The sequence below is a fragment of the Microchirus variegatus genome (assembly GCF_963457635.1).
Source record: "Microchirus variegatus genome assembly, chromosome: 6".
Taxonomy (NCBI): domain Eukaryota; kingdom Metazoa; phylum Chordata; class Actinopteri; order Pleuronectiformes; family Soleidae; genus Microchirus; species Microchirus variegatus.
In genome coordinates, this window is record NC_139807.1 from 31,356,564 (window position 1) to 31,384,501 (window position 27,938).

A 27,938-nucleotide genomic window follows, 5' to 3' on the forward strand; every position below is an offset into this window, starting at 1 on the left:
AATGTGACCAAAAGGTCCTACTATACTATGGCTATGACCTCAACGTCATTGTACACTATTTCGTCCAAAATCTGACCATTTTTTTGAAAAAAAACTTTTGGTCCAAAATTTGACAAAAACGACATACTATGTCGTCCAAAATCGAAAAAAAAAACTTTTGGTCCAAAATTTGACAAAAACGACATACTATGTCGTCCAAAATCGAAAAAAAAATTTAATTGTTTTTTTTAGCCTAAAATGTGACCACAACGTCATACTATACTATGGCGTCGACCTCAACGTCATAGTACACTATTTCGTCCAAAATCTGACCACTTTTTGAAAAAAAACTTTTGGTCCAAAATTTGACAAAAACGACATACTATACTATGTCGTCCAAAATCAAATTTTTTTTTATTGTTTTTTTTTAGCCTAAAATGTGACCACAACTTCATACTATCCTATGGCGTCAACCTCAACGTCATAGTACACTATTTCGTCCAAAATCTGACCACTTTTTGAAAAAAACCTTTTGGTCCAAAATTTGACAAAAACGACATACTATACTATGTCGTCCAAAATCGATTTTTTTTTTGAAATTGTTTTTTTTTAGCCTAAAATGTGACCACAACATCATACTATACTATGGCGTCGACCTCAACGTGATACTACACCATTTCGTCCAAAATCTGACCATTTTTTGAAAAAAAACTTTTGGTCCAAAATTTGACAAAAACGACATACTATACTATGTCGTCCAAAATCGATTTTTTTTTTTTATAGTTTTTTTTTTGCCTAAAATGTGACCACAACGTCATACTATACTATGGTGTCGACCTCAACGTCATAGTACACTATTTCGTCCAAAATCTGACCACTTTTTGAAAAAAAACTTTTGGTCCAAAATTTGACAAAAACGACATACTATACTATGTCGTCCAAAATCGATTTTTTTTTTATTGTTTTTTTTTAGCCTAAAATGTGACCACAACTTCATACTATACTATGGCGTCGACCTCAACGTCATAGTACACTATTTCGTCCAAAATCTGACCACTTTTTGAAAAAAAACTTTTGGTCCAAAATTTGACAAAAACGACATACTATACTATGTCGTCCAAAATCGATTTTTTTTTTTTATTGTTTTTTTTTAGCCTAAAATGTGACCACAACTTCATACTATACTATGGCGTCGACCTCAACGTCATAGTACACTATTTCGTTCAAAATCTGACCATTTTTTGAAAAAAAACTTTTGGTCAAAAATTTGACAAAAACGACATACTATACTATGTCGTCCAAAATCGAATTTTTTTTTTATTGTTTTTTTTTAGCCTAAAATGTGACCACAACTTCATACTATCCTATGGCGTCGACTTCAACGTCATAGTACACTATTTCGTCCAAAATCTGACCACTTTTTGAAAAAAAACTTTTGGTCCAAAATTTGACAAAAACGACATAATATACTATGTCGTCCAAAATAGAATTTTTTTTTTAAATTGTTTTTTTTTAGCCTAAAATGTGACCAAAAGGTCCTACTATACTATGGCTATGACCTCAACGTCATAGTACACTATTTCGTCCAAAATCTGACCATTTTTTGAAAAAAAACTTTTGGTCCAAAATTTGACAAAAACGACATACTATACTATGTCGTCCAAAATCGAATTTTTTTTTATTGTTTTTTTTTAGCTTAAAATGTGACCACAACTTCATACTATCCTATGGCGTCGACCTCAACGTCATAGTACACTATTTCGTCCAAAATCTGACCACTTTTTGAAAAAAAAATTTTGGTCCAAAATTTGACAAAAACGACATACTATACTGTGTCGTCCAAAATCGAATTTTTTTTTAAATTGCTTTTCTTTAGCCTAAAATGTGACCACAACTTCATACTATACTATGGCGTCGACCTCAACGTCATAGTACACTATTTCGTCCAAAATCTGACCACTTTTTGAAAAAAAACTTTTGGTCCAAAATTTGACAAAAACGACATACTATACTATGTCGTCCAAAATCGAATTTTTTTTTTTATTGTTTTTTTTTTAGCCTAAAATGTGACCACAACTTCATACTATACTATGGCGTCGACCTCAACGTCATAGTACACTATTTCGTTCAAAATCTGACCATTTTTTGAAAAAAAACTTTTGGTCCAAAATTTGACAAAAACGACATACTATACTATGTCGTCCAAAATCGAATTTTTTTTTGAAATTGTTTTTTTTAGCCTAAAATGTGACCACAACATCATACTATACTATGGCGTCGACCTCAACGTGATACTACACTATTTCGACCAAAATCTGACCATTTTTTGAAAAAAAACTTTTGGTCCAAAATTTGACAAAAACCACATACTATACTATGTCGTCCAAAATCGAATTTTTTTTTTTAATTGTTTTTTTTTAGCCTAAAATGTGACCAAAAGGTCCTACTATACTATGGCTATGACCTCAACGTCATTGTACACTATTTCGTCCAAAATCTGACCATTTTTTTGAAAAAAAACTTTTGGTCCAAAATTTGACAAAAACGACATACTATGTCGTCCAAAATCGAAAAAAAAAACTTTTGGTCCAAAATTTGACAAAAACGACATACTATGTCGTCCAAAATCGAAAAAAAAAATTTAATTGTTTTTTTTAGCCTAAAATGTGACCACAACGTCATACTATACTATGGCGTCGACCTCAACGTGATACTACACTATTTCGTCCAAAATCTGACCACTTTTTGAAAAAAAACTTTTGGTCCAAAATTTGACAAAAACGACATACTATACTATGTCGTCCAAAATCAAATTTTTTTTTATTGTTTTTTTTTAGCCTAAAATGTGACCACAACTTCATACTATCCTATGGCGTCAACCTCAACGTCATAGTACACTATTTCGTCCAAAATCTGACCACTTTTTGAAAAAAACCTTTTGGTCCAAAATTTGACAAAAACGACATACTATACTATGTCGTCCAAAATCGATTTTTTTTTTGAAATTGTTTTTTTTTAGCCTAAAATGTGACCACAACATCATACTATACTATGGCGTCGACCTCAACGTGATACTACACCATTTCGTCCAAAATCTGACCATTTTTTGAAAAAAAACTTTTGGTCCAAAATTTGACAAAAACGACATACTATACTATGTCGTCCAAAATCGATTTTTTTTTTTTATAGTTTTTTTTTTGCCTAAAATGTGACCACAACGTCACACTATACTATGGCGTCGACCTCAACGTCATAGTACACTATTTCGTCCAAAATTTTAAATATAGTCACACTGATACAATGAAGAAGTAAAATAGCTCAGTTGGGAGAGCGTCAGACTGAAGATCAGCAGGTCCCTGGTTCAATCCTGCGTGTCTGCAGCACTTTCAAAGGGCAGACAATGGTTATAGTGTGTATAAATACAATGCATGATAATAGGATAATGTCTTTAAAATAATGCAAACTTTGACAAAAACTCCAACTATACTATGTTGTCCAAAATTATAAAAAAAAAATTTTTTAGTCCATAATGTGACCAAAACGTCATACTATACTATGGCGTCGACCTCAACGTCATGGTACACTATTTCGTCCAAAATCTGACCACTTTTTGAAAAAAAACTTTTGGTCCAAAATTTGACAAAAACGACATACTATACTATGTCGTGCGAAAAATCGATTTTTTTTTTTTATAGTTTTTTTTTAGCCTAAAATGTGACCACAACGTCATACTATACTATGGCGTCGACCTCAACTTCATAGTACACTATTTCGTCCAAAATCGGACCACTTTTTGAAAAAAAACTTTTTGTCCAAAATTTGACAAAAACGACATACTATACTATGTCGTCCAAAATCGAATTTTTTTTTTTAATTGTTTTTTTTTTGCCTAAAATGTGACCAAAAGGTCCTACTATACTATGGCTATGACCTCAACGTCATAGTACACTATTTCGTCCAAAATCTGACAATTTTTTTGAAAAAAAACTTTTGGTCCAAAATTTGACAAAAACGACATACTATACTATGTCGTCCAAAATCGAAAAAAAAAATTTAATTGTTTTTTTTAGCCTTAAATGTGACCACAACGTCATACTATACTATGGCGTCGACCTCAACGTCATAGTACACTATTTCGTCCAAAATCTGACCACTTTTTGAAAAAAAACTTTTGGTCCAAAATTTGACAAAAACGACATACTATACTATGTCGTCCAAAATCGAATTTTTTTTTGTTTTATAGTTTTTTTTAGCCTAAAATGTGACCACAACGTCATACTATACTATGGCGTCGACCTCAACGTCATAGGACACTATTTCGTCCAAAATCTGACCACTTTTTGAAAAAAAACTTTTGGTCCAAAACTTGACAAAAACGACATACTATACTATGTCGTCCAAAATCGATTTTTTTTTTTTTATAGTTTTTTTTTAGCCTAAAATGTGACCACAACTTCATACTATACTATGGCGTCGACCTCAACGTCATAGTTCACTATTTCGTTCAAAATCTGACCATTTTTTTGAAAAAAAACTTTTGGTCCAAAATTTGACAAAAACGACATACTATACTATGTCGTCCAAAATCGATTTTTTTTTTTAATTGTTTTTTTTTAGCCTAAAATGTGACCAAAAGGTCCTACTATACTATGGCGTCGACCTCAACGTCATGGTACACTATTTCGTCCAAAATCTGACCACTTTTTGAAAAAAACTTTTGGTCCAAAATTTGACAAAAACGACATACTATACTATGTCGTCCAAAATCGATTTTTTTTTTTATTATTGTTTTTTTTTAGCCTAAAATGTGACCAAAACGTCATACTATACTATGGCGTCGACCTCAACGTCATGGTACACTATTTCGTCCAAAATCTGACCACTTTTTGAAAAAAACTTTTGGTCCAAAATTTGACAAAAACGACATACTATACTATGTCGTCCAAAATCATTTTTTTTTTTTTTATATTTTGTCTTTTAGCCTAAAATGTGACCACAACGTCATACTATACTATGGCGTCGACCTCAACGTCATAGTACACTATTTCGTCCAAAATCGGACCATTTTTTGAAAAAAACTTTTGGTCCAAAATTTGACAAAAACGACATACTATACTATGTCGTCCAAAATCAATTTTTTTTTTTTTATATTTTTTCTTTTAGCCTAAAATGTGACCACAACGTCATACTATACTATGGCGTCGACCTCAACGTCATAGTACACTATTTCGTCCAAAATCTGACCACTTTTTGAAAAAAAACTTTTGGTCCAAAATTGGACAAAAACGACATACTATACTATGTCGTCCAAAATCGATTTTTTTTTTTTATAGTTTTTTTTTAGCCTAAAATGTGACCACAACGTCATACTATACTATGGCGTCGACCTCAACGTCATAGTACACTATTTCGTCCAAAATCTGACCACTTTTTGAAAAAAAACTTTTGGTCCAAAATTGGACAAAAACGACATACTATACTATGTCGTCCAAAATCGATTTTTTTTTTTTATAGTTTTTTTTTAGCCTAAAATGTGACCACAACGTCATACTATACTATGGCGTCGACCTCAACGTCATAGTACACTATTTCGTCCAAAATCGGACCATTTTTTGAAAAAAACTTTTGGTCCAAAATTGGACAAAAACGACATACTATACTATGTCGTCCAAAATCAATTTTTTTTTTTTATATTTTGTCTTTTAGCCTAAAATGTGACCACAACGTCATACTATACTATGGCGTCGACCTCAACGTCATAGTACACTATTTCGTCCAAAATCGGACCATTTTTTGAAAAAAACTTTTGGTCCAAAATTTGACAAAAACGACATACTATACTATGTCGTCCAAAATCAATTTTTTTTTTTTTATATTTTTTCTTTTAGCCTAAAATGTGACCACAACGTCATACTATACTATGGCGTCGACCTCAACGTCATAGTACACTATTTCGTCCAAAATCTGACCACTTTTTGAAAAAAAACTTTTGGTCCAAAATTTGACAAAAACGACATACTATACTATGTCGTCCAAAATCGAATTGTTTTTTTTATAGTTTTTTTTTAGCCTAAAATGTGACCAAAACGTCATACTATACTATGGCGTCGACCTCAACGTAATGGTACACTATTTCGTCCAAAATCTGACCACTTTTTGAAAAAAAACTTTTGGTCCAAAATTTGACAAAAACGACATACTATACTATGTCGTCCAAAATCGATTTTTTTTTTGTATAGTTTTTTTTTAGCCCTAAAATGTGACCACAACGTCATACTATACTATGGTGTCGACCTCAATTTCATAGTACACTATTTCGTCCAAAATCTGACCACTTTTTGAAAAAAAACTTTTGGTCCAAAATTTGACAAAAACGACATACTATACTATGTCGTCCAAAATCGAATTTTTTTTTTTAATTGTTTTTTTTTAGCCTAAAATGTGACCAAAAGGTCCTACTATACTATGGCTATGACCTCAACGTCATAGTACACTATTTCGTCCAAAATCTGACCATTTTTTTGAAAAAAAACTTTTGGTCCAAAATTTGACAAAAACGACATACTATACTATGTCGTCCAAAATCGAAAAAAAAAATTTAATTGTTTTTTTTAGCCTAAAATGTGACCACAACGTCATACTATACTATGGCGTCGACCTCAACGTCATAGTACACTATTTCGTCCAAAATCTGACCACTTTTTGAAAAAAAACTTTTGGTCCAAAATTTGACAAAAACGACATACTATACTATGTCGTCCAAAATCGATTTTTTTTTTTTATAGTTTTTTTTTAGCCTAAAATGTGACCACAACGTCATACTATACTATGGCGTCGACCTCAACGTGATACTACACCATTTCGTCCAAAATCTGACCACTTTTTGAAAAAAAACTTTTGGTCCAAAATTTGACAAAAACGACATACTATACTATGTCGTGCGAAAAATCGATTTTTTTTTTTTTATAGTTTTTTTTTAGCCTAAAATGTGACCACAACGTCATACTATACTATGGCGTCGACCTCAACTTCATAGTACACTATTTCGTCCAAAATCGGACCACTTTTTGAAAAAAAACTTTTGGTCCAAAATTTGACAAAAACGACATACTATACTATGTCGTCCAAAATCGAATTTTTTTTTTTAATTTTTTTTTTTTTGCCTAAAATGTGACCAAAAGGTCCTACTATACTATGGCTATGACCTCAACGTCATAGTACACTATTTCGTCCAAAATCTGACCATTTTTTTGAAAAAAAACTTTTGGTCCAAAATTTGACAAAAACGACATACTATACTATGTCGTCCAAAATCGAATTTTTTTTTTTAATTGTTTTTTTTAGCCTAAAATGTGACCACAACATCATACTATACTATGGCGTCGACCTCAACGTCATAGTACACTATTTTGTCCAAAATCTGACCACTTTTTTAAAAAAAACTTTTGGTCCAAAATTTTAAATATAGTCACACTGATATACTATAAAGAGCTAAAATAGCTCAGTTGGGAGAGCGTCAGACTGAAGATCAGCAGGTCCCTGGTTCAATCCTGGGTTTCTGCAGCACTTTCAAAGGGCAGACAATGGTTATAATGTGTATAAATACAATGCATGATAATAGGATAATGCAAACTTTGACAAAAACTCCAACTATACTATGTTGTCCAAAATTATAAAAAAATTTTTTTTTAGTCCATAATGTGACCAAAACGTCATACTATACTATGTCGACAACCTCAATGTCATAGTACACTATATCGTCCAAAATCTGACCACTTTTTGAAAAAAAACTTTTGGTCCAAAATTTGACAAAAAACGACATACTATGTCGTCCAAAATCGAATTTTTTTTTGAAATTCTTTTTTTTAGCCTAAAATGTGACCACAACATCATACTATACTATGGCGTCGACCTCAACTTGATACTACACCATTTCGTCCAAAATCTGACCACTTTTTGAAAAAAAACTTTTGGTCCAAAATTGGACAAAAACGACATACTATACTATGTCGTCCAAAATCGATTTTTTTTTTTTTATTGTTTTTTTTAGCCTAAAATGTGACCACAACGTCATACTATACTATGGCGTCGACCTCAACGTGATACTACACCATTTCGTCCAAAATCTGACCACTTTTTGAAAAAAAACTTTTGGTCCAAAATTGGACAAAAACGACATACTATACTATGTCGTCCAAAATCGAATTTTTTTTTAAAATTGTTTTTTTTAGCCTAAAATGTGACCACAACATCATACTATACTATGGCGTCGACCTCAACGTGATACTACACCATTTCGTCCAAAATCTGACCACTTTTTGAAAAAAAACTTTTGGTCCAAAATTGGACAAAAACGACATACTATACTATGTCGTCCAAAATCGAATTTTTTTTTTTAATTGTTTTTTTTAGCCTAAAATGTGACCACAACGTCATACTATACTATGGCGTCGACCTCAACGTGATACTACACCATTTCGTCCAAAATCTGACCACTTTTTGAAAAAAAACTTTTGGTCCAAAATTGGACAAAAACGACATACTATACTATGTCGTCCAAAATCGAAATTTTTTTTTTATTGTTTTTTTTTAGCCTAAAATGTGACCACAACTTCATACTATACTATGGCGTCGACCTCAACGTCATAGTACACTATTTCGTTCAAAATCTGACCATTTTTTGAAAAAAAACTTTTGGTCAAAAATTTGACAAAAACGACATACTATACTATGTCGTCCAAAATCGATTTTTTTTTTTTTTATTGTTTTTTTTAGCCTAAAATGTGACCACAACTTCATACTATACTATGGCGTCGACCTCAACGTCATAGTACACTATTTCGTCCAAAATCTGACCACTTTTTGAAAAAAAACTTTTGGTCCAAAATTTGACAAAAACGACATACTATACTATGTCGCCCAAAATCGAAAAAAAAAATTTAATTGTTTTTTTTAGCCTAAAATGTGACCACAACGTCATACTATACTATGGCGTCGACCTCAACGTCATAGTACACTATTTCGTCCAAAATCTGACCACTTTTTGAAAAAAAACTTTTGGTCCAAAATTTGACAAAAACGACATACTATACTATGTCGTCCAAAATCGATTTTTTTTTTGAAATTCTTTTTTTTAGCCTAAAATGTGACCACAACATCATACTATACTATGGCGTCGACCTCAACGTGATACTACACCATTTCGTCCAAAATCTGACCACTTTTTGAAAAAAAACTTTTGGTCCAAAATTGGACAAAAACGACATACTATACTATGTCGTCCAAAATCGAATTTTTTTTTTTAATTGTTTTTTTTAGCCTAAAATGTGACCACAACGTCATACTATACTATGGCGTCGACCTCAACGTGATACTACACCATTTCGTCCAAAATCTGACCACTTTTTGAAAAAAAACTTTTGGTCCAAAATTGGACAAAAACGACATACTATACTATGTCGTCCAAAATCGAATTTTTTTTTAAAATTGTTTTTTTTAGCCTAAAATGTGACCACAACGTCATACTATACTATGGCGTCGACCTTAACGTGATACTACACCATTTCGTCCAAAATCTGACCACTTTTTGAAAAAAAACTTTTGGTCCAAAATTTGACAAAAACGACATACTATACTATGTCGTCCAAAATCGAATTTTTTTTTTTATTTTTTTTTTTTAGCCTAAAATGTGACCACAACGTCATACTATACTATGGCGTCGACCTCAACGTCATAGGACACTATTTCGTCCAAAATCTGACCACTTTTTGAAAAAAAACTTTTGGTCCAAAATTTGACAAAAACCACATACTATACTATGTCGTCCAAAATCGATTTTTTTTTTTTATAGTTTTTTTTTAGCCTAAAATGTGACCAAAACGTCATACTATACTATGGCGTCGACCTCAACGTCATGGTACACTATTTCGTCCAAAATCTGACCACTTTTTGAAAAAAAACTTTTGGTCCAAAATTTGACAAAAACGACATACTATACTATGTCGTCCAAAATCGATTTTTTTTTTTATAGTTTTTTTTTAGCCCTAAAATGTGACCACAACGTCATACTATACTATGGTGTCGACCTCAATTTCATAGTACACTATTTCGTCCAAAATCTGACCACTTTTTGAAAAAAAACTTTTGGTCCAAAATTTGACAAAAACGACATACTATACTATGTCGTCCAAAATCGAATTTTTTTTTTTAATTGTTTTTTTTTAGCCCTAAAATGTGACCAAAAGGTCCTACTATACTATGGCTATGACCTCAACGTCATAGTACACTATTTCGTCCAAAATCTGACCATTTTTTTGAAAAAAAACTTTTGGTCCAAAATTTGACAAAAACGACATACTATACTATGTCGTCCAAAATCGAAAAAAAAAATTTAATTGTTTTTTTTAGCCTTAAATGTGACCACAACGTCATACTATACTATGGCGTCGACCTCAACGTCATAGTACACTATTTCGTCCAAAATCTGACCACTTTTTGAAAAAAAACTTTTGGTCCAAAATTTGACTAAAACGACATACTATACTATGTCGTCCAAAATCGATTTTTTTTTTTTATAGTTTTTTTTTTAGCCTAAAATGTGACCACAACGTCATACTATACTATGGCGTCGACCTCAACGTGATACTACACCATTTCGTCCAAAATCTGACCACTTTTTGAAAAAAAACTTTTGGTCCAAAATTTGACAAAAACGACATACTATACTATGTCGTCCAAAATCGAATTTTTTTTTTTATTGTTTTTTTTTAGCCTAAAATGTGACCACAACTTCATACTATACTATGGCGTCGACCTCAACGTCATAGTACACTATTTCGTCCAAAATCTGACCATTTTTTTGAAAAAAAACTTTTGGTCCAAAATTTGACAAAAACGACATACTATACTATGTCGTCCAAAATCGAATTTTTTTTTTTAATTGTTTTTTTTAGCCTAAAATGTGACCACAACATCATACTATACTATGGCGTCGACCTCAACGTCATAGTACACTATTTTGTCCAAAATCTGACCACTTTTTGAAAAAAAACTTTTGGTCCAAAATTTTAAATATAGTCACACTGATATACTATGAAGAGCTAAAATAGCTTAGTTGGGAGAGCGTCAGACTGAAGATCAGCAGGTCCCTGGTTCAATCCTGGGTTCCGCAGCACTTTCAAAGGGCAGACAATGGTTATAATGTGTATAAATACAATGCAGGATAATGCAAACTTTGACAAAAACTCTAACTATACTATGTTGTCCAAAATTATAAAAAAAAATTTTTTTAGTCCATAATGTGACCAAAACGTCATACTATACTATGTCGACAACCTCAATGTCATAGTACACTATATCGTCCAAAATCTGACCACTTTTTGAAAAAAAACTTTTGGTCCAAAATTTGACAAAAACGACATACTATACTATGTCGTCCAAAATCGAATTTTTTTTTGAAATTCTTTTTTTTAGCCTAAAATGTGACCACAACATCATACTATACTATGGCGTCGACCTCAACTTGATACTACACCATTTCGTCCAAAATCTGACCACTTTTTGAAAAAAAACTTTTGGTCCAAAATTGGACAAAAACGACATACTATACTATGTCGTCCAAAATCGAATTTTTTTTTAAAATTGTTTTTTTTAGCCTAAAATGTGACCACAACTTCATACTATACTATGGCGTCGACCTCAACGTGATACTACACCATTTCGTCCAAAATCTGACCACTTTTTGAAAAAAAACTTTTGGTCCAAAATTTGACAAAAACGACATACTATACTATGTCGTCCAAAATCGAATTTTTTTTTTTATTGTTTTTTTTTAGCCTAAAATGTGACCACAACTTCATACTATACTATGGCGTCGACCTCAACGTCATAGTACACTATTTCGTCCAAAATCTGACCATTTTTTTGAAAAAAAACTTTTGGTCCAAAATTTGACAAAAACGACATACTATACTATGTCGTCCAAAATCGAATTTTTTTTTTTAATTGTTTTTTTTAGCCTAAAATGTGACCACAACATCATACTATACTATGGCGTCGACCTCAACGTCATAGTACACTATTTTGTCCAAAATCTGACCACTTTTTGAAAAAAAACTTTTGGTCCAAAATTTTAAATATAGTCACACTGATATACTATGAAGAGCTAAAATAGCTCAGTTGGGAGAGCGTCAGACTGAAGATCAGCAGGTCCCTGGTTCAATCCTGGGTTTCTGCAGCACTTTCAAAGGGCAGACAATGGTTATAATGTGTATAAATACAATGCATGATAATAGGATAATGCAAACTTTGACAAAAACTCTAACTATACTATGTTGTCCAAAATTATAAAAAAAAAATTTTTTAGTCCATAATGTGACCAAAACGTCATACTATACTATGTCGACAACCTCAATGTCATAGTACACTATTTCGTCCAAAATCTGACCACTTTTTGAAAAAAAACTTTTGGTCCAAAATTTGACAAAAACGACATACTATACTATGTCGCCCAAAATCGAAAAAAAAAATTTAATTGTTTTTTTTAGCCTAAAATGTGACCACAACGTCATACTATACTATGGCGTCGACCTCAACGTCATAGTACACTATTTCGTCCAAAATCTGACCACTTTTTGAAAAAAAACTTTTGGTCCAAAATTTGACAAAAACGACATACTATACTATGTCGTCCAAAATCGAATTTTTTTTTTTTATTGTTTTTTTTAGCCTAAAATGTGACCACAACGTCATACTATACTATGGCGTCGACCTCAACGTGATACTACACCATTTCGTCCAAAATCTGACCACTTTTTGAAAAAAAACTTTTGGTCCAAAATTGGACAAAAACGACATACTATACTATGTCGTCCAAAATCGATTTTTTTTTTGAAATTCTTTTTTTTAGCCTAAAATGTGGCCACAACATCATACTATACTATGGCGTCGACCTCAACGTGATACTACACCATTTCGTCCAAAATCTGACCACTTTTTGAAAAAAAACTTTTGGTCCAAAATTGGACAAAAACGACATACTATACTATGTCGTCCAAAATCGAATTTTTTTTTGAAATTCTTTTTTTTAGCCTAAAATGTGACCACAACATCATACTATACTATGGCGTCGACCTCAACGTGATACTACACCATTTTGTCCAAAATCTGACCACTTTTTGAAAAAAAACTTTTGGTCCAAAATTGGACAAAAACGACATACTATACTATGTCGTCCAAAATCGAAATTTTTTTTTTTTAATTGTTTTTTTTAGCCTAAAATGTGACCACAACGTCATACTATACTATGGCGTCGACCTCAACGTGATACTACACCATTTCGTCCAAAATCTGACCACTTTTTGAAAAAAAACTTTTGGTCCAAAATTGGACAAAAACGACATACTATACTATGTCGTCCAAAATCGAAATTTTTTTTTTTATTGTTTTTTTTTAGCCTAAAATGTGACCACAACTTCATACTATACTATGGCGTCGACCTCAACGTCATAGTACACTATTTCGTTCAAAATCTGACCATTTTTTGAAAAAAAACTTTTGGTCAAAAATTTGACAAAAACGACATACTATACTATGTCGTCCAAAATCGATTTTTTTTTTTATAGTTTTTTTTTAGCCTAAAATGTGACCACAACGTCATACTATACTATGGCGTCGACCTCAACGTCATAGGACACTATTTCGTCCAAAATCTGACCACTTTTTGAAAAAAAACTTTTGGTCCAAAACTTGACAAAAACGACATACTATACTATGTCGTCCAAAATCGATTATTTTTTTTTATAGTTTTTTTTTAGCCTAAAATGTGACCACAACTTCATACTATACTATGTCGACAACCTCAATGTCATAGTACACTATTTCGTCCAAAATCTGACCACTTTTTGAAAAAAAACTTTTGGTCCAAAATTTGACAAAAACGACATACTATACTATGTCGTCCAAAATCGAAATTTTTTTTGAAATTCTTTTTTTTAGCCTAAAATGTGACCACAACATCATACTATACTATGGCGTCGACCTCAACGTGATACTACACTATTTCGTCCAAAATCTGACCATTTTTTGAGAAAAAACTTTTGGTCCAAAATTTGACAAAAACGACATACTATACTATGTCGTCCAAAATCGAATTTTTTTTTTAATTGTTTTTCTTTAGCCTAAAATGTGACCACAACTTCATACTATACTATGGCGTCGACCTCAACGTCATAGTACACTATTTCGTCCAAAATCTGACCACTTTTTGAAAAAAAACTTTTGGTCCAAAATTTGACAAAAACGACATACTATACTATGTCGTCCAAAATCGAATTTTTTTTTTTTATTGTTTTTTTTAGCCTAAAATGTGACCACAACATCATACTATACTATGGCGTCGACCTCAACGTCATAGTACACTATTTTGTCCAAAATCTGACCACTTTCTGAAAAAAAACTTTTGGTCCAAAATTTGACAAAAACGACATACTATACTATGTCGTCCAAAATCGAATTTTTTTTTTTATAGTTTTTTTTTAGCCTAAAATGTGACCACAACATCATACTATACTATGTCGACAACCTCAATGTCATAGTACACTATTTCGTCCAAAATCTGACCACTTTTTGAAAAAAAACTTTTGGTCCAAAATTTGACAAAAACGACATACTATACTATGTCGTCCAAAATCGAATTTTTTTTTGAAATTCTTTTTTTTAGCCTAAAATGTGACCACAACATCATACTATACTATGGCGTCGACCTCAACGTGATACTACACCATTTCGTCCAAAATCTGACCACTTTTTGAAAAAAAACTTTTGGTCCAAAATTGGACAAAAACGACATACTATACTATGTCGTCCAAAATCGAATTTTTTTTTTTTATTGTTTTTTTTAGCCTAAAATGTGACCACAACGTCATACTATACTATGGCGTCGACCTCAACGTGATACTACACCATTTTGTTCAAAATCTGACCACTTTTTGAAAAAAAACTTTTGGTCCAAAATTGGACAAAAACGACATACTATACTATGTCGTCCAAAATCGAATTTTTTTTTGAAATTGTTTTTTTTAGCCTAAAATGTGACCACAACATCATACTATACTATGGCGTCGACCTCAACGTGATACTACACCATTTCGTCCAAAATCTGACCACTTTTTGAAAAAAAACTTTTTGTCCAAAATTGGACAAAAACGACATACTATACTATGTCGTCCAAAATCGAATTTTTTTTTTTATTGTTTTTTTTAGCCTAAAATGTGACCACAACGTCATACTATACTATGGCGTCGACCTCAACGTGATACTACACCATTTCGTCCAAAATCTGACCACTTTTTGAAAAAAAACTTTTGGTCCAAAATTTGACAAAAACGACATACTATACTATGTCGTCCAAAATCAAATTTTTTTTTTTATTGTTTTTTTTTAGCCTAAAATGTGACCACAACGTCATACTATACTATGGCGTCGACCTCAACGTCATAGTACACTATTTCGTTCAAAATCTGACCATTTTTTGAAAAAAAACTTTTGGTCAAAAATTTGACAAAAACGACATACTATACTATGACGTCCAAAATCGATTTTTTTTTTTTTATTGTTTTTTTTCAGCCTAAAATGTGACCAAAACGTCATACTATACTATGGCGTCGACCTCAACGTCATGGTACACTATTTCGTCCAAAATCTGACCATTTTTTGAAAAAAAACTTTTGGTCCAAAATTTGACAAAAACCACATACTATACTATGTCGTCCAAAATCGATTTTTTTTCTTTATAGTTTTTTTTTAGCCTAAAATGTGACCACAACGTCATACTATACTATGGCGTCGACCTCAACTTCATAGTACACTATTTCGTCCAAAATCTGACCACTTTTTGAAAAAAAACTTTTGGTCCAAAATTTGACAAAAACGACATACTATACTATGTCGTCCAAAATCGAATTTTTTTTTTTAATTGTTTTTTTTTAGCCTAAAATGTGACCAAAAGGTCCTACTATACTATGGCTATGACCTCAACGTCATAGTACACTATTTCGTCCAAAATCTGACAATTTTTTTGAAAAAAAACTTTTGGTCCAAAATTTGACAAAAACGACATACTATACTATGTCGTCCAAAATCGAAAAAAAAAATTTAATTGTTTTTTTTAGCCTTAAATGTGACCACAACGTCATACTATACTATGGCGTCGACCTCAACGTCATAGTACACTATTTCGTCCAAAATCTGACCACTTTTTGAAAAAAAACTTTTGGTCCAAAATTTGACAAAAACGACATACTATACTATGTCGTCCAAAATCGATGTTTTTTTTTTTTATTGTTTTTTTTTAGCCTAAAATGTGACCAAAACGTCATACTATACTATGGCGTCGACCTCAACGTCATGGTACACTATTTCGTCCAAAATCTGACCACTTTTTGAAAAAAACTTTTGGTCCAAAATTTGACAAAAACGACATACTATACTATGTCGTCCAAAATCAATTTTTTTTTTTTAATATTTTTTCTTTTAGCCTAAAATGTGACCACAACGTCATACTATACTATGGCGTCGACCTCAACGTCATAGGACACTATTTCGTCCAAAATCTGACCACTTTTTGAAAAAAAACTTTTGGTCCAAAATTTGACAAAAACGACATACTATACTATGTCGTCCAAAATCGATTTTTTTTTTTTATAGTTTTTTTTTTAGCCCTTAAATGTGACCACAACGTCATACTATACTATGGTGTCGACCTCAATTTCATAGTACACTATTTCGTCCAAAATCTGACCACTTTTTGAAAAAAAACTTTTGGTCCAAAATTTGACAAAAACGACATACTATACTATGTCGTCCAAAATCGAATTGTTTTTTTTAATTGTTTTTTTTTAGCCTAAAATGTGACCAAAAGGTCCTACTATACTATGGCGTCGACCTCAACGTCATAGTACACTATTTCGTCCAAAATCTGACCATTTTTTTGAAAAAAAACTTTTGGTCCAAAATTTGACAAAAACGACATACTATACTATGTCGTCCAAAATCGAAAAAAAAAATTTAATTGTTTTTTTTAGCCTAAAATGTGACCACAACATCATACTATACTATGGCGTCGACCTCAACGTGATACTACACCATTTCGTCCAAAATCTGACCACTTTTTGAAAAAAAACTTTTGGTCCAAAATTGGACAAAAACGACATACTATACTATGTCGTCCAAAATCGAATTTTTTTTTTTTATTGTTTTTTTTAGCCTAAAATGTGACCACAACGTCATACTATACTATGGCGTCGACCTCAACGTGATACTACACCATTTCGTCCAAAATCTGACCACTTTTTGAAAAAAAACTTTTGGTCCAAAATTGGACAAAAACGACATACTATACTATGTCGTCCAAAATCGAAATTTTTTTTTTATTGTTTTTTTTTTGCCTAAAATGTGACCACAACTTCATAATATACTATGGCGTCGACCTCAACGTCATAGTACACTATTTCGTTCAAAATCTGACCATTTTTTGAAAAAAAACTTTTGGTCAAAAATTTGACAAAAACGACATACTATACTATGTCGTCCAAAATCGAATTTTTTTTTAAAATTGTTTTTTTTAGCCTAAAATGTGACCACAACATCATACTATACTATGGCGTCGACCTCAACGTGATACTACACCATTTCGTCCAAAATCTGACCACTTTTTGAAAAAAAACTTTTGGTCCAAAATTGGACAAAAACGACATACTATACTATGTCGTCCAAAATCGAATTTTTTTTTTTAATTGTTTTTTTTTAGCCTACAATGTGACCAAAAGGTCCTACTATACTATGGCTATGACCTCAACGTCATAGTACACTATTTCGTCCAAAATCTGACCATTTTTTTGAAAAAAAACTTTTGGTCCAAAATTTGACAAAAACGACATACTATACTATGTCGTCCAAAATCGAAAAAAAAAATTTTATTGTTTTTTTTAGCCTAAAATGTGACCACAACATCATACTATACTATGGCGTCGACCTCAACGTGATACTACACCATTTCGTCCAAAATCTGACCACTTTTTGAAAAAAAACTTTTGGTCCAAAATTGGACAAAAACGACATACTATACTATGTCGTCCAAAATCGAATTTTTTTTTTTTATTGTTTTTTTTAGCCTAAAATGTGACCACAACGTCATACTATACTATGGCGTCGACCTCAACGTGATACTACACCATTTCGTCCAAAATCTGACCACTTTTTGAAAAAAAACTTTTGGTCCAAAATTGGACAAAAACGACATACTATACTATGTCGTCCAAAATCGAAATTTTTTTTTTATTGTTTTTTTTTAGCCTAAAATGTGACCACAACTTCATACTATACTATGGCGTCGACCTCAACGTCATAGTACACTATTTCGTTCAAAATCTGACCATTTTTTGAAAAAAAACTTTTGGTCAAAAATTTGACAAAAACGACATACTATACTATGTCGTCCAAAATCGAATTTTTTTTTAAAATTGTTTTTTTTAGCCTAAAATGTGACCACAACATCATACTATACTATGGCGTCGACCTCAACGTGATACTACACCATTTCGTCCAAAATCTGACCACTTTTTGAAAAAAAACTTTTGGTCCAAAATTGGACAAAAACGACATACTATACTATGTCGTCCAAAATCGAATTTTTTTTTTTAATTGTTTTTTTTAGCCTAAAATGTGACCACAACGTCATACTATACTATGGCGTCGACCTCAACGTGATACTACACCATTTCGTCCAAAATCTGACCACTTTTTGAAAAAAAACTTTTGGTCCAAAATTGGACAAAAACGACATACTATACTATGTCGTCAAAAATCGAAATTTTTTTTTTATAGTTTTTTTTTAGCCTAAAATGTGACCACAACTTCATACTATACTATGGCGTCGACCTCAACGTCATAGTACACTATTTCGTTCAAAATCTGACCATTTTTTGAAAAAAAACTTTTGGTCAAAAATTTGACAAAAACGACATACTATACTATGTCGTCCAAAATCGATTTTTTTTTTTTATAGTTTTTTTTTAGCCTAAAATGTGACCACAACGTCATACTATACTATGGCGTCGACCTCAACGTCATAGGACACTATTTCGTCCAAAATCTGACCACTTTTTGAAAAAAAACTTTTGGTCCAAAACTTGACAAAAACGACATACTATACTATGTCGTCCAAAATCGATTTTTTTTTTTTTATAGTTTTTTTTTTGCCTAAAATGTGACCACAACTTCATACTATACTATGTCGACAACCTCAATGTCATAGTACACTATTTCGTCCAAAATCTGACCACTTTTTGAAAAAAAACTTTTGGTCCAAAATTTGACAAAAACGACATACTATACTATACTATGTCGTCCAAAATCGAATTTTTTTTTGAAATTGTTTTTTTTAGCCTAAAATGTGACCACAACATCATACTATACTATGGCGTCGACCTCAACGTGATACTACACTATTTCGTCCAAAATCTGACCACTTTTTGAAAAATAACTTTTGGTCCAAAATTTGACAAAAACGACATACTATACTATGTCGTCCAAAATCGATTTTTTTTTTTTAATTGTTTTTTTTAGCTTAAAATGTGACCACTACGTCATACTATACTATGGCGTCGACCTCAACGTCATAGTACACTATTTCGTCCAAAATCTGACCATTTTTTTGAAAAAAAACTTTTGGTCCAAAATTTGACAAAAACGACATACTATACTATGTCGTCCAAAATCGAGTTGTTTTTTTTAATTGTTTTTTTTTAGCTTAAAATGTGACCAAAACGTCCTACTATACTAGGGCGTCGACCTCAACGTCATAGTACACTATTTCGTTCAAAATCTGACCATTTTTTTGAAAAAAAACTTTTGGTCCAAAATTTGACAAAAACGACATACTATACTATGTCGTCCAAAATCGAATTGTTTTTTTTAATTGTTTTTCTTTAGCTTAAAATGTGACCAAAACGTCCTACTATACTATGGCGTCGACCTCAACGTCATAGTACACTATTTCGTCCAAAATCTGACCACTTTTTGAAAAAAAACTTTTGGTCCAAAATTTTACAAAAACGACATACTATACTATGTCGTCCAAAATCAAATTTTTCTTTTGAATAGTTCTTTTTTTAAGCCTAAAATATGACCAAAACGTCATACTATACTATGGCGTCGACCCCAATGTCATACTACACTATTTCGTCTAAAATCTGAGCATTAAAAAAAATAAAAAATTTGGTCCAAAATTTGATAAAAACGACATACTATACTATGTCGTCCAAAATCGGAAATTTTGTTGAATGTTTTTTTTTAGCCCAAAATGTGACCAAAACGTCATACTATACTATGTCGACAACGTCAATGTCATACTACACTATTTCGTCCAAAATCTTACAATTTTTGGAAAAACAACTTTTGGTCCAAAATTTGACACAAACGATATACTATACTATGTCGTCCAAAATCTATTGTTTTTTTTATTGTTTTTTTTAGCCTAAAATGTGACCAAAACGTCATACTATCTGTATTACTAAATACAGATAGTACTATCCTACTATAGATAGTATATAGTTCTTGCACAATTGTGCTCGAATCCTAATAATAAAGAGTTCCTTCAGTTTCAATAGGGTTCTACCGACCTCATGCTCGAACCCTAATAATAAAGAATTCCTTCAGTTTCTTGCACAGTCGTGCTCGAACCCTAATAATTGTGGTCAAGTTTTACGATGAAGGTGTTTGTGTCATTCTCAGTTTGTCACTGTGGATCCCAGACAGAGGAGAGCATCAGATGGAGTGCTTTGTGTCGTCAAGGAGACGTCATCTGTCCTGTCCACCAAAGTCCACCGGTCTCCTCTGCTGTGTTATAAGACAGAGCCAGGTGGGTGGAAAAATACGACTTTACTGTAAACAAAAGTGAGCAAAGTTCAGAGTTTAGGAACACCATCTTTGTTTTTTGCCTGCAGATTACCCTTTCACTTATGCAAATGAAGAGATAAATTGCGAGGTCAAAGAGAAGTGCAGGATGTCCGGAAACGGTCACAGCAGGTGAGTTCATCACAGTCGCTTTAAACATTATGTCCATACACAAATCAGTAATAATCATCATCTACATCTACTACACACGTTACAGAAACTCTCAGAAAGATTCACTGAGGCCCAGAGTTCCCGTGGTTTGTTTAGAGCGTCTGAAAATCCTGGTCTCTCAGCTTCCTCCACACGGAAGACGACAGAGTGACCCTTTACCCGGCAGCACGATGGAGAGGAAAACCTCACCACCGCAGCACAAAACCTGGCAGGGTGCGAAGCCTCCAGTATGTTTCATTTCTTTTTACACTGTAAAATATGGAATTGTCAGCTTTTTTTCCACATGCTTATAAACATTGTTTTAACGAACGGCTTCTCATCTAGAAAGTAACGTGAATTTACCATTTAACTTAATCCTCTTAGTATTCATTCATTACAATAACGTGCTGTCATATAGGATTTACAAATGGGACAGTTATTTTTACTTTGCAGGCTCAGGGGCAAAAAAAATTATATGCAGTGTTAATAAAATAATAGTGTTAAAAAATTCGGATAAAAATGACATTTTGAGAAAAAATTACTTTATTGAAGAAAAACAATTGGGAGATTTTCTGGGCGTAAAAAACCTAAAAAAAGGAAAAAACAAAATTTTGGAAAAAACATTGGAAGAAAAACTTTTGGTAAAAAAAAAACTTTTTTGGAGAAAAGCCTTTGGATAACAAAAACTTTTGAAAAAAAACTTTTGAAAAACGTTTTTGGGAAAATAAAACTTTTTTTGAAAAATAAAACTTTTTGAAAAATAAAACTTTTTGAAAAATAAAACTTTTTTGAAAAATAAAACTTTTTTTGAAAAATAAAACTTTTTTGAAAAATAAAACTTTTTTTGAAAAATAAAACTTCTTTTGAAAAATAAAACTTTAAAAAACAACAACAAAAAAAATTATGAAAAAACAAAAAATTATGCAGTATAAAATGGTTTTCTACCAAAATATGTAATTTGCTCCTCTCGTCTCCTCTCATCTTGTCTCCTCTCCTCTAACCTCTCCTCTCTCCTTTCCTCTCGTCTCCTCTCCTCCTAACATAAGAAGATCTCTGGAGGCTCTGAGAGCAGGAGGATCACTCAGTCACTCTCACAGTCTCACAGTCCATCCAGTGCTCATCTGTCGCCCAACACTGACTTTGACACTGGAGGGAGATTCATCTCCTGTAAAGCAGGAGCCTCCACGGACCCTAAATATGCTCCACACAGTTACTCTGCACTGGATATAGACTCTGACTGTACTCTGAGGTCGTTCTCAGAGGACGCCGCTGTTTCTGGGCCTGATCCAGAACCACGGGTCGACTCAGACTCCTCGCCAGAGTCGTCGTCGTCTGAGGCTGAGCTTGAGTGTGTGGCTGAGGAGAAGTCTGCAGTGGCTGCAGGTGAGCTGGGACTCTGCAGTGAGACTGATGGAGCAGGGGATTCAGAGCCCAGTCTGGAATACGAGGAAGACCCTGACTCATACGCAGACGTGGGGTCAGACGATGCTGAATCCGAGTCTGACGTTCAGCTCGAGTATGAGCCCAGTTTTCCGGCCGAAGTCGCGCCCGATCGGCCTCCAGGCTACCAGGCCTCTGCCGAGTCCGAGCTCGACGTTGAATCCGAACCCGACTTCGCGACCGACGACCCGCAGCCGCTTCGCTCTGACCTGGAAGAGGAACCCCACGTCGGACGCAGCACGAGGCCGCTCCTGATCGCGAACCCCGCCCCTCAGCGGAGGACGGAGGACGTTCAGGAGGACGAGCAGGACGTCGCGGACGCGGAGAGCGAAGACTTCTGCGCCGTGTGTCTGATCGGAGGCGACTTGCTGTGCTGCGACCGCTGCCCTAAAGTCTTTCATCTGTCCTGCCACGTCCCATCTCTGCTGAGCTTCCCCTCGTAAGGCAAACCTATAATTATCGCTCGCCTTTTACGAGTCTGTCTCTTTAGCACTAACGCTGTTTTTCGTGTCCTGCTCAGAGGCGACTGGGTGTGCAGCCTGTGCAGAGACGCTCTACAGCCAGAGGTGGAATACGACTGTGAGAACGAGAGAACATCTGGAGAGGAGAACCTGGCACATGGACTGTCTGCATGTGACCAGAGAGTAGGTCGTCTTTGAAGCTGCAATTCTCCAAAGTTATTTATCTTTATTGGATGGTTTTGGACGTGATTTATGCGTCGCCTGCATTCATAACAGCTTTTTTTTTTTCAATGGTTTGTAGAAATGTGAGCGGCTGACTCTTCTGATCCTCAGTAACATCCTGAGTGCACCCTTCCACGAGCCTGTCAGTCCACTGGTGAGTGATTACTATACACATTACCGTTCAAAAGTTTGGGCTCACCGATACACTTTTTGTGTGTTTTCCATTAAAAGTGACACTTTTATTCAAACTAAATGTAATTTACTTCCGTCAAAGAACCAGCAAAACTGTTTTCAGCTGTGCTAACATCATTGCACAAGGGTTTTCTAATCATCCAATAGTCTTCTAACGCCATTAGCAAACAAAATGTACCATTAGAACACTGGAAATAGGCCTCTATACACCTATGTACATATTCCATTAAAAAACAGACGTTTGCAGCTATAATAGTCGTTTTCCACATTAACAATGTATAGAGTGTATTTCTGATTCATTTAATGTAATATTTATTGAAAAAAAGTGCTTTTCCTTAAAAAATAAGGACAGTTCTAAGTGAGCCCAAACTATATATATGTATATATTATATTATATTTATATTAATACTTACTTCTTACTCCATGTTACAGCAGCACGAGTAGAGCTTTGATTCCCTCCGCTCCTCTATGGTCACTTTTTCTCTTTTACCACCTGCCACATAATTCATAATCATAACACACACACAGAAACACACACACACACACACACGTCGACATACACACAAACACCACTGTCAGCAGACACTGCTGTAAAATAAGACGTGTTAAAAAAACATTTTTGTCCCCGTGAACAGAGATGACATCTGTGGTAATTTAGGCGTGTTTCACACTGTGTGTGTGTGTGTGTGTGTGGGTGTGTGTGTGTGTGTGTGTGTGTGTGTGTGTGTGTGTGTGTGTGTGTGTGTGTGTGTGTGTGTGTGCGACCCAGGGAGACTTTCATTGTCTGCGTTTGTCACATAATTATGACACAAACACAGCAGATCCTGCTCCGTTTTTCACTTTAAAAGAACATTCTTTTTTTCTCTCTCAACAGTTTTTTTAATTGTGTAATATTTGCAGATGTGTGGCTTCACGCCAAAGAGTCCTGATATTTAGTTGAGGCCATGTTAAAGGCCATGTTTCATGAATTTCAAAGGTAAAACACTGTGAAACCGTCACACGTCGCACACGTATGTATTCAGCGTGAAACTGGCCTCAGTTATCAGACAGGATCATGAGATCCAATCAGGTTGAGGATGAATTATCTTCAGTCCAGAACGTGTTGAACTCTTGTTCACACACATAAAAAACACCACTCGATAACACGTTTCAAAGACTCCTCTAACATTAACAGTGAAGGTTTGCACATGTTTGCTCTGTTTGTGAGGAACAAAGTAAAAAAAAAAAAGACAAGAACATGATGGATTTCGGTGGTGATCCAGATATGGATTTAAGAAAAGAATGGTTAAACTTGTAAGATGTGGGAGTTTATTCACACTGTGGGAAACGGAGTGGCCTTGGTGGAGGTTTAAATGAGGAAGAAGAAGAAGAAGAAGAAGGATTTGCTGATTTAGAGTTAAACTTTATTTTCTAAGCAAATGGAATGTTGATAAGTGGAGGATGAATTTGTCACAGTGAGGTGTAACCCCAATATTTGCAAACCCGTTAAGGAATAATTTTAATGAATTTTTGAAATTCAGGAAATGATCCATTTGCTCTGATGCACTTTAACAGTGAGCTGACTTTAGTCTAAAAAAAAAACTATCTCGGAATGACTTGAAATTTACTATCATAATAGTCGGCATCGCCCTGAACAAGGATCTGTTGAAAATATTTGCAAAACTCTTAAGGAATAATTTTAATGAATTTCAAAAATTCAGGAAATGCTCTTTGGCCATGGCGGGCCACATAAAACACAAATCAGTAACGTGGCCCACTGCGACACCTTAAAGAATAAAATATAAAGAACAGGATGGACATCTTGAAAATTACATTAAAAGTGACTAAAACAATAATGGTAATGATTAACAAAGAAAAATTAGACGACAAAAATACATTAAACAATTATTTATAATAAAAACCCACAAAGAAGAAATAAAACACACATTAAAATCACGATAAAAGAATATAAAGTTCATATAAAAATAAACATTTTGAGTAATTATACAAACATATCAGTTACAGAGGCACAGTAACAAAATCCACTGAGTATAATGTTTCTCTGTGTTAAAAAGGTTAAGGGATTTGATGTGGAATCAACTCAAATGTGTTTTTTAATGTCACACAGGCTCGACATTATTACCAGATCATCAAGAGGCCAATGGACCTGTCTGTAATCAGGACCAAGCTCCAGAAGAGAAACCCTCGACATTATAATTCACCAGAGCAGTTTGTCGCAGATTTATATCTCATGTTCCGCAACTGTGCAAAGTTCAATTACGTAAGTTTTAATACAAACCTCTTTATATAATAAGTACACACTATTAGCATTATCTAATAAACAGAATACGGCTCCTACAAATGTTTTACTCATCCCATTAGCTGAGGGTTAGGGGTTATAGAGGGCTATAACTGTGTTTATAAACTACATTTAAAAAAAAAAGAAAAAAATTGTTCCGAAAAACAGAAAATGATGAAAAGTCAAAATATGACATAAAAAGTTGAAATTATGAGATTTAAAAAGTCATAATTACGAGATACGAAGTCAAAATTATGACATAAAAAGTTGAAATTCTGAGATAATAAGTCATAATAATGAGAAAAAAAATCAAAATTATGAGATAAAAAGTTGAAATATGAGATGAAAAGTCATAAATATGAGATTAAAAGTTGAAAACTTTTTCTGAGAAATTAATTTTTTGGTCTGTTTTTCTGAGCAAAAAAAAGAGAAAAAAAATTGAAAAAAAACCCGGAAAAATTATTTTTTACGAAAAACAGAAAAATAATCACTCAGAAAAAAACTTTAGTCAGAAAAACAGCAAAAATAAATTATTTAAAGAAAAAAAAAATTACTCTTAATTACTTTTTTTTCCAAATAAATGCAAACAATCTTCCGTAATCGAGAGAGGGCTATAACTGTTTATAAACTACATACTAATGAGTATTCATGCGTTATTTAGGATAAATTCACTATTTATTCATGCTTAATCAATGCTAATAGTGTGTACTTATTATAAAGTGTTACCACATCTTATCTGTGTACAGAGTTCACCTGTAAATATAACGTAAATGTAAATGCTTCTCTGTGTCTGTGATCGCAGCCGGACTCTGAGGTGGCTCAGGCCGGACGCAGCCTCGTGTCGTTCTTCGCGGCCAAACTCAAAGACGTTTTCCCCGACACAGTTTTCCCCCCAGAGGAGGCGGAGTCTGACAGCGACGACGAGTACGACGAAGCGTACAGGACGGCGGAGAGCGGGTTTCCCTGGCCTGAGCGCAGGGAGCAGAGCCACAGGAAGAGGAAAAGGAGAAACTCTCTCAAGTCGAGGAGACATCACTTCTGAGCAGAGGTGAACTGGACGCAGATACAAACACAAGTCATGTCGAAATTCTTCGTAGTCATACTGTTGTTTTTTAAAATCTTTTAAGGGTTTGTTTCCATTCTGCATTTTGAAAGTAACCCTTTTTCATGGTTTGTCACAACATCTCAGTGCTACGGTGGCCCTGATGTGCACAACACAAACGCAAATCGCAAAACAAAAACGCAAATTAAGAAACACAAATGCAAATCAAAAAACGTAAATTGAAAAATACAAAAGCAAATCAGAAAATACAAACGCAAATCAGAAAACACAAACGCCAATCACAAACGCAAATAAAAAAACAAAAACGCAAATTAAGAAACACAAATGCAAATCAAAAAATACCAACGCAAATCAAAAAATACAAACGCAAATCAAAAAATACAAATGCAAATCAAAAAACACAAACGCACATCAAAAAAACACATACGAATAACAAAAAACACAAACTCAAATCACAAAACAAAAAACACAAACTCAAATCACAAAACGCAAATCAAAAAACACAAACTCAAATCACAAAACAAAAAACAAACTCAAATCACAAAACGCAAATCAAAAAACACAAATGCATGTTTTTGTGTTTTCTGCTTTTGTGTTAGTATTTTTTGAATTGCATTTGTGTTTTGCACCTCAGGGCCACCATACACTGCTGCCATCTGATGGCACATGAATGTATTGAAACAATACATATTATCATTCTTCTTCTTATTCCACTGTGTTCACATAGAAACTTGTTTCAAACGTCAAAATGTTTTGCTCAATTAGGTCATTATTATTATTCAGTCCATTCAGAACCTAAACTACCAGAACATACACATACACTGGAACTACCAAAGCACAGTGACTTACTGAATTTGAACTGTGACTCTCTGATTGAGAGCAGAACCATCCTCCTCTCCAACTCCAATTTTAAAATGCCAATTCTCAGGCATTTTTGACTCTTGAATCTTCACAAAAACGAAAATCAGGGTCTTTCAGCCAAACCTTGTGATCGTCACGGTGAAGAATTTCAGCAATACAAAGGTCAAAGGTCTTTGCTTTACAACCAGGAATTTGGACGGTGCTTCAGTGGTGCTCTCTCTGTGTCTTTGTAATGGACCTGCTCTGGCTTTAGAAACCACACACACACACACACACACACACACACACACACACACACACACACACACACACACACACACACACACACACACACACACAC

The 27,938-nt window shown here is 33.6% G+C and overlaps 1 protein-coding gene across 1 annotated transcript in view; it reads left to right on the forward strand.

Annotated features, from left to right (window-relative positions):
* The window catches only part of trim66 (tripartite motif containing 66), a gene marked incomplete at both ends in the record, with an annotated part of 39,475 nt that extends 12,759 nt beyond the window's left edge, over positions 1 to 26,716 (forward strand). The window contains 8 exons of the mRNA XM_083890871.1: positions 20,770 to 20,896; positions 20,982 to 21,063; positions 21,149 to 21,329; positions 22,128 to 22,960; positions 23,042 to 23,165; positions 23,284 to 23,358; positions 25,504 to 25,656; positions 26,477 to 26,716. Of these exons, the coding sequence (XP_083746997.1) occupies positions 20,770 to 20,896; positions 20,982 to 21,063; positions 21,149 to 21,329; positions 22,128 to 22,960; positions 23,042 to 23,165; positions 23,284 to 23,358; positions 25,504 to 25,656; positions 26,477 to 26,716 (1,815 nt within the window). The remainder of the gene's footprint in view (positions 1 to 20,769; positions 20,897 to 20,981; positions 21,064 to 21,148; positions 21,330 to 22,127; positions 22,961 to 23,041; positions 23,166 to 23,283; positions 23,359 to 25,503; positions 25,657 to 26,476) is intronic.
* Positions 26,717 to 27,938: the final 1,222 nt, after the last annotated feature.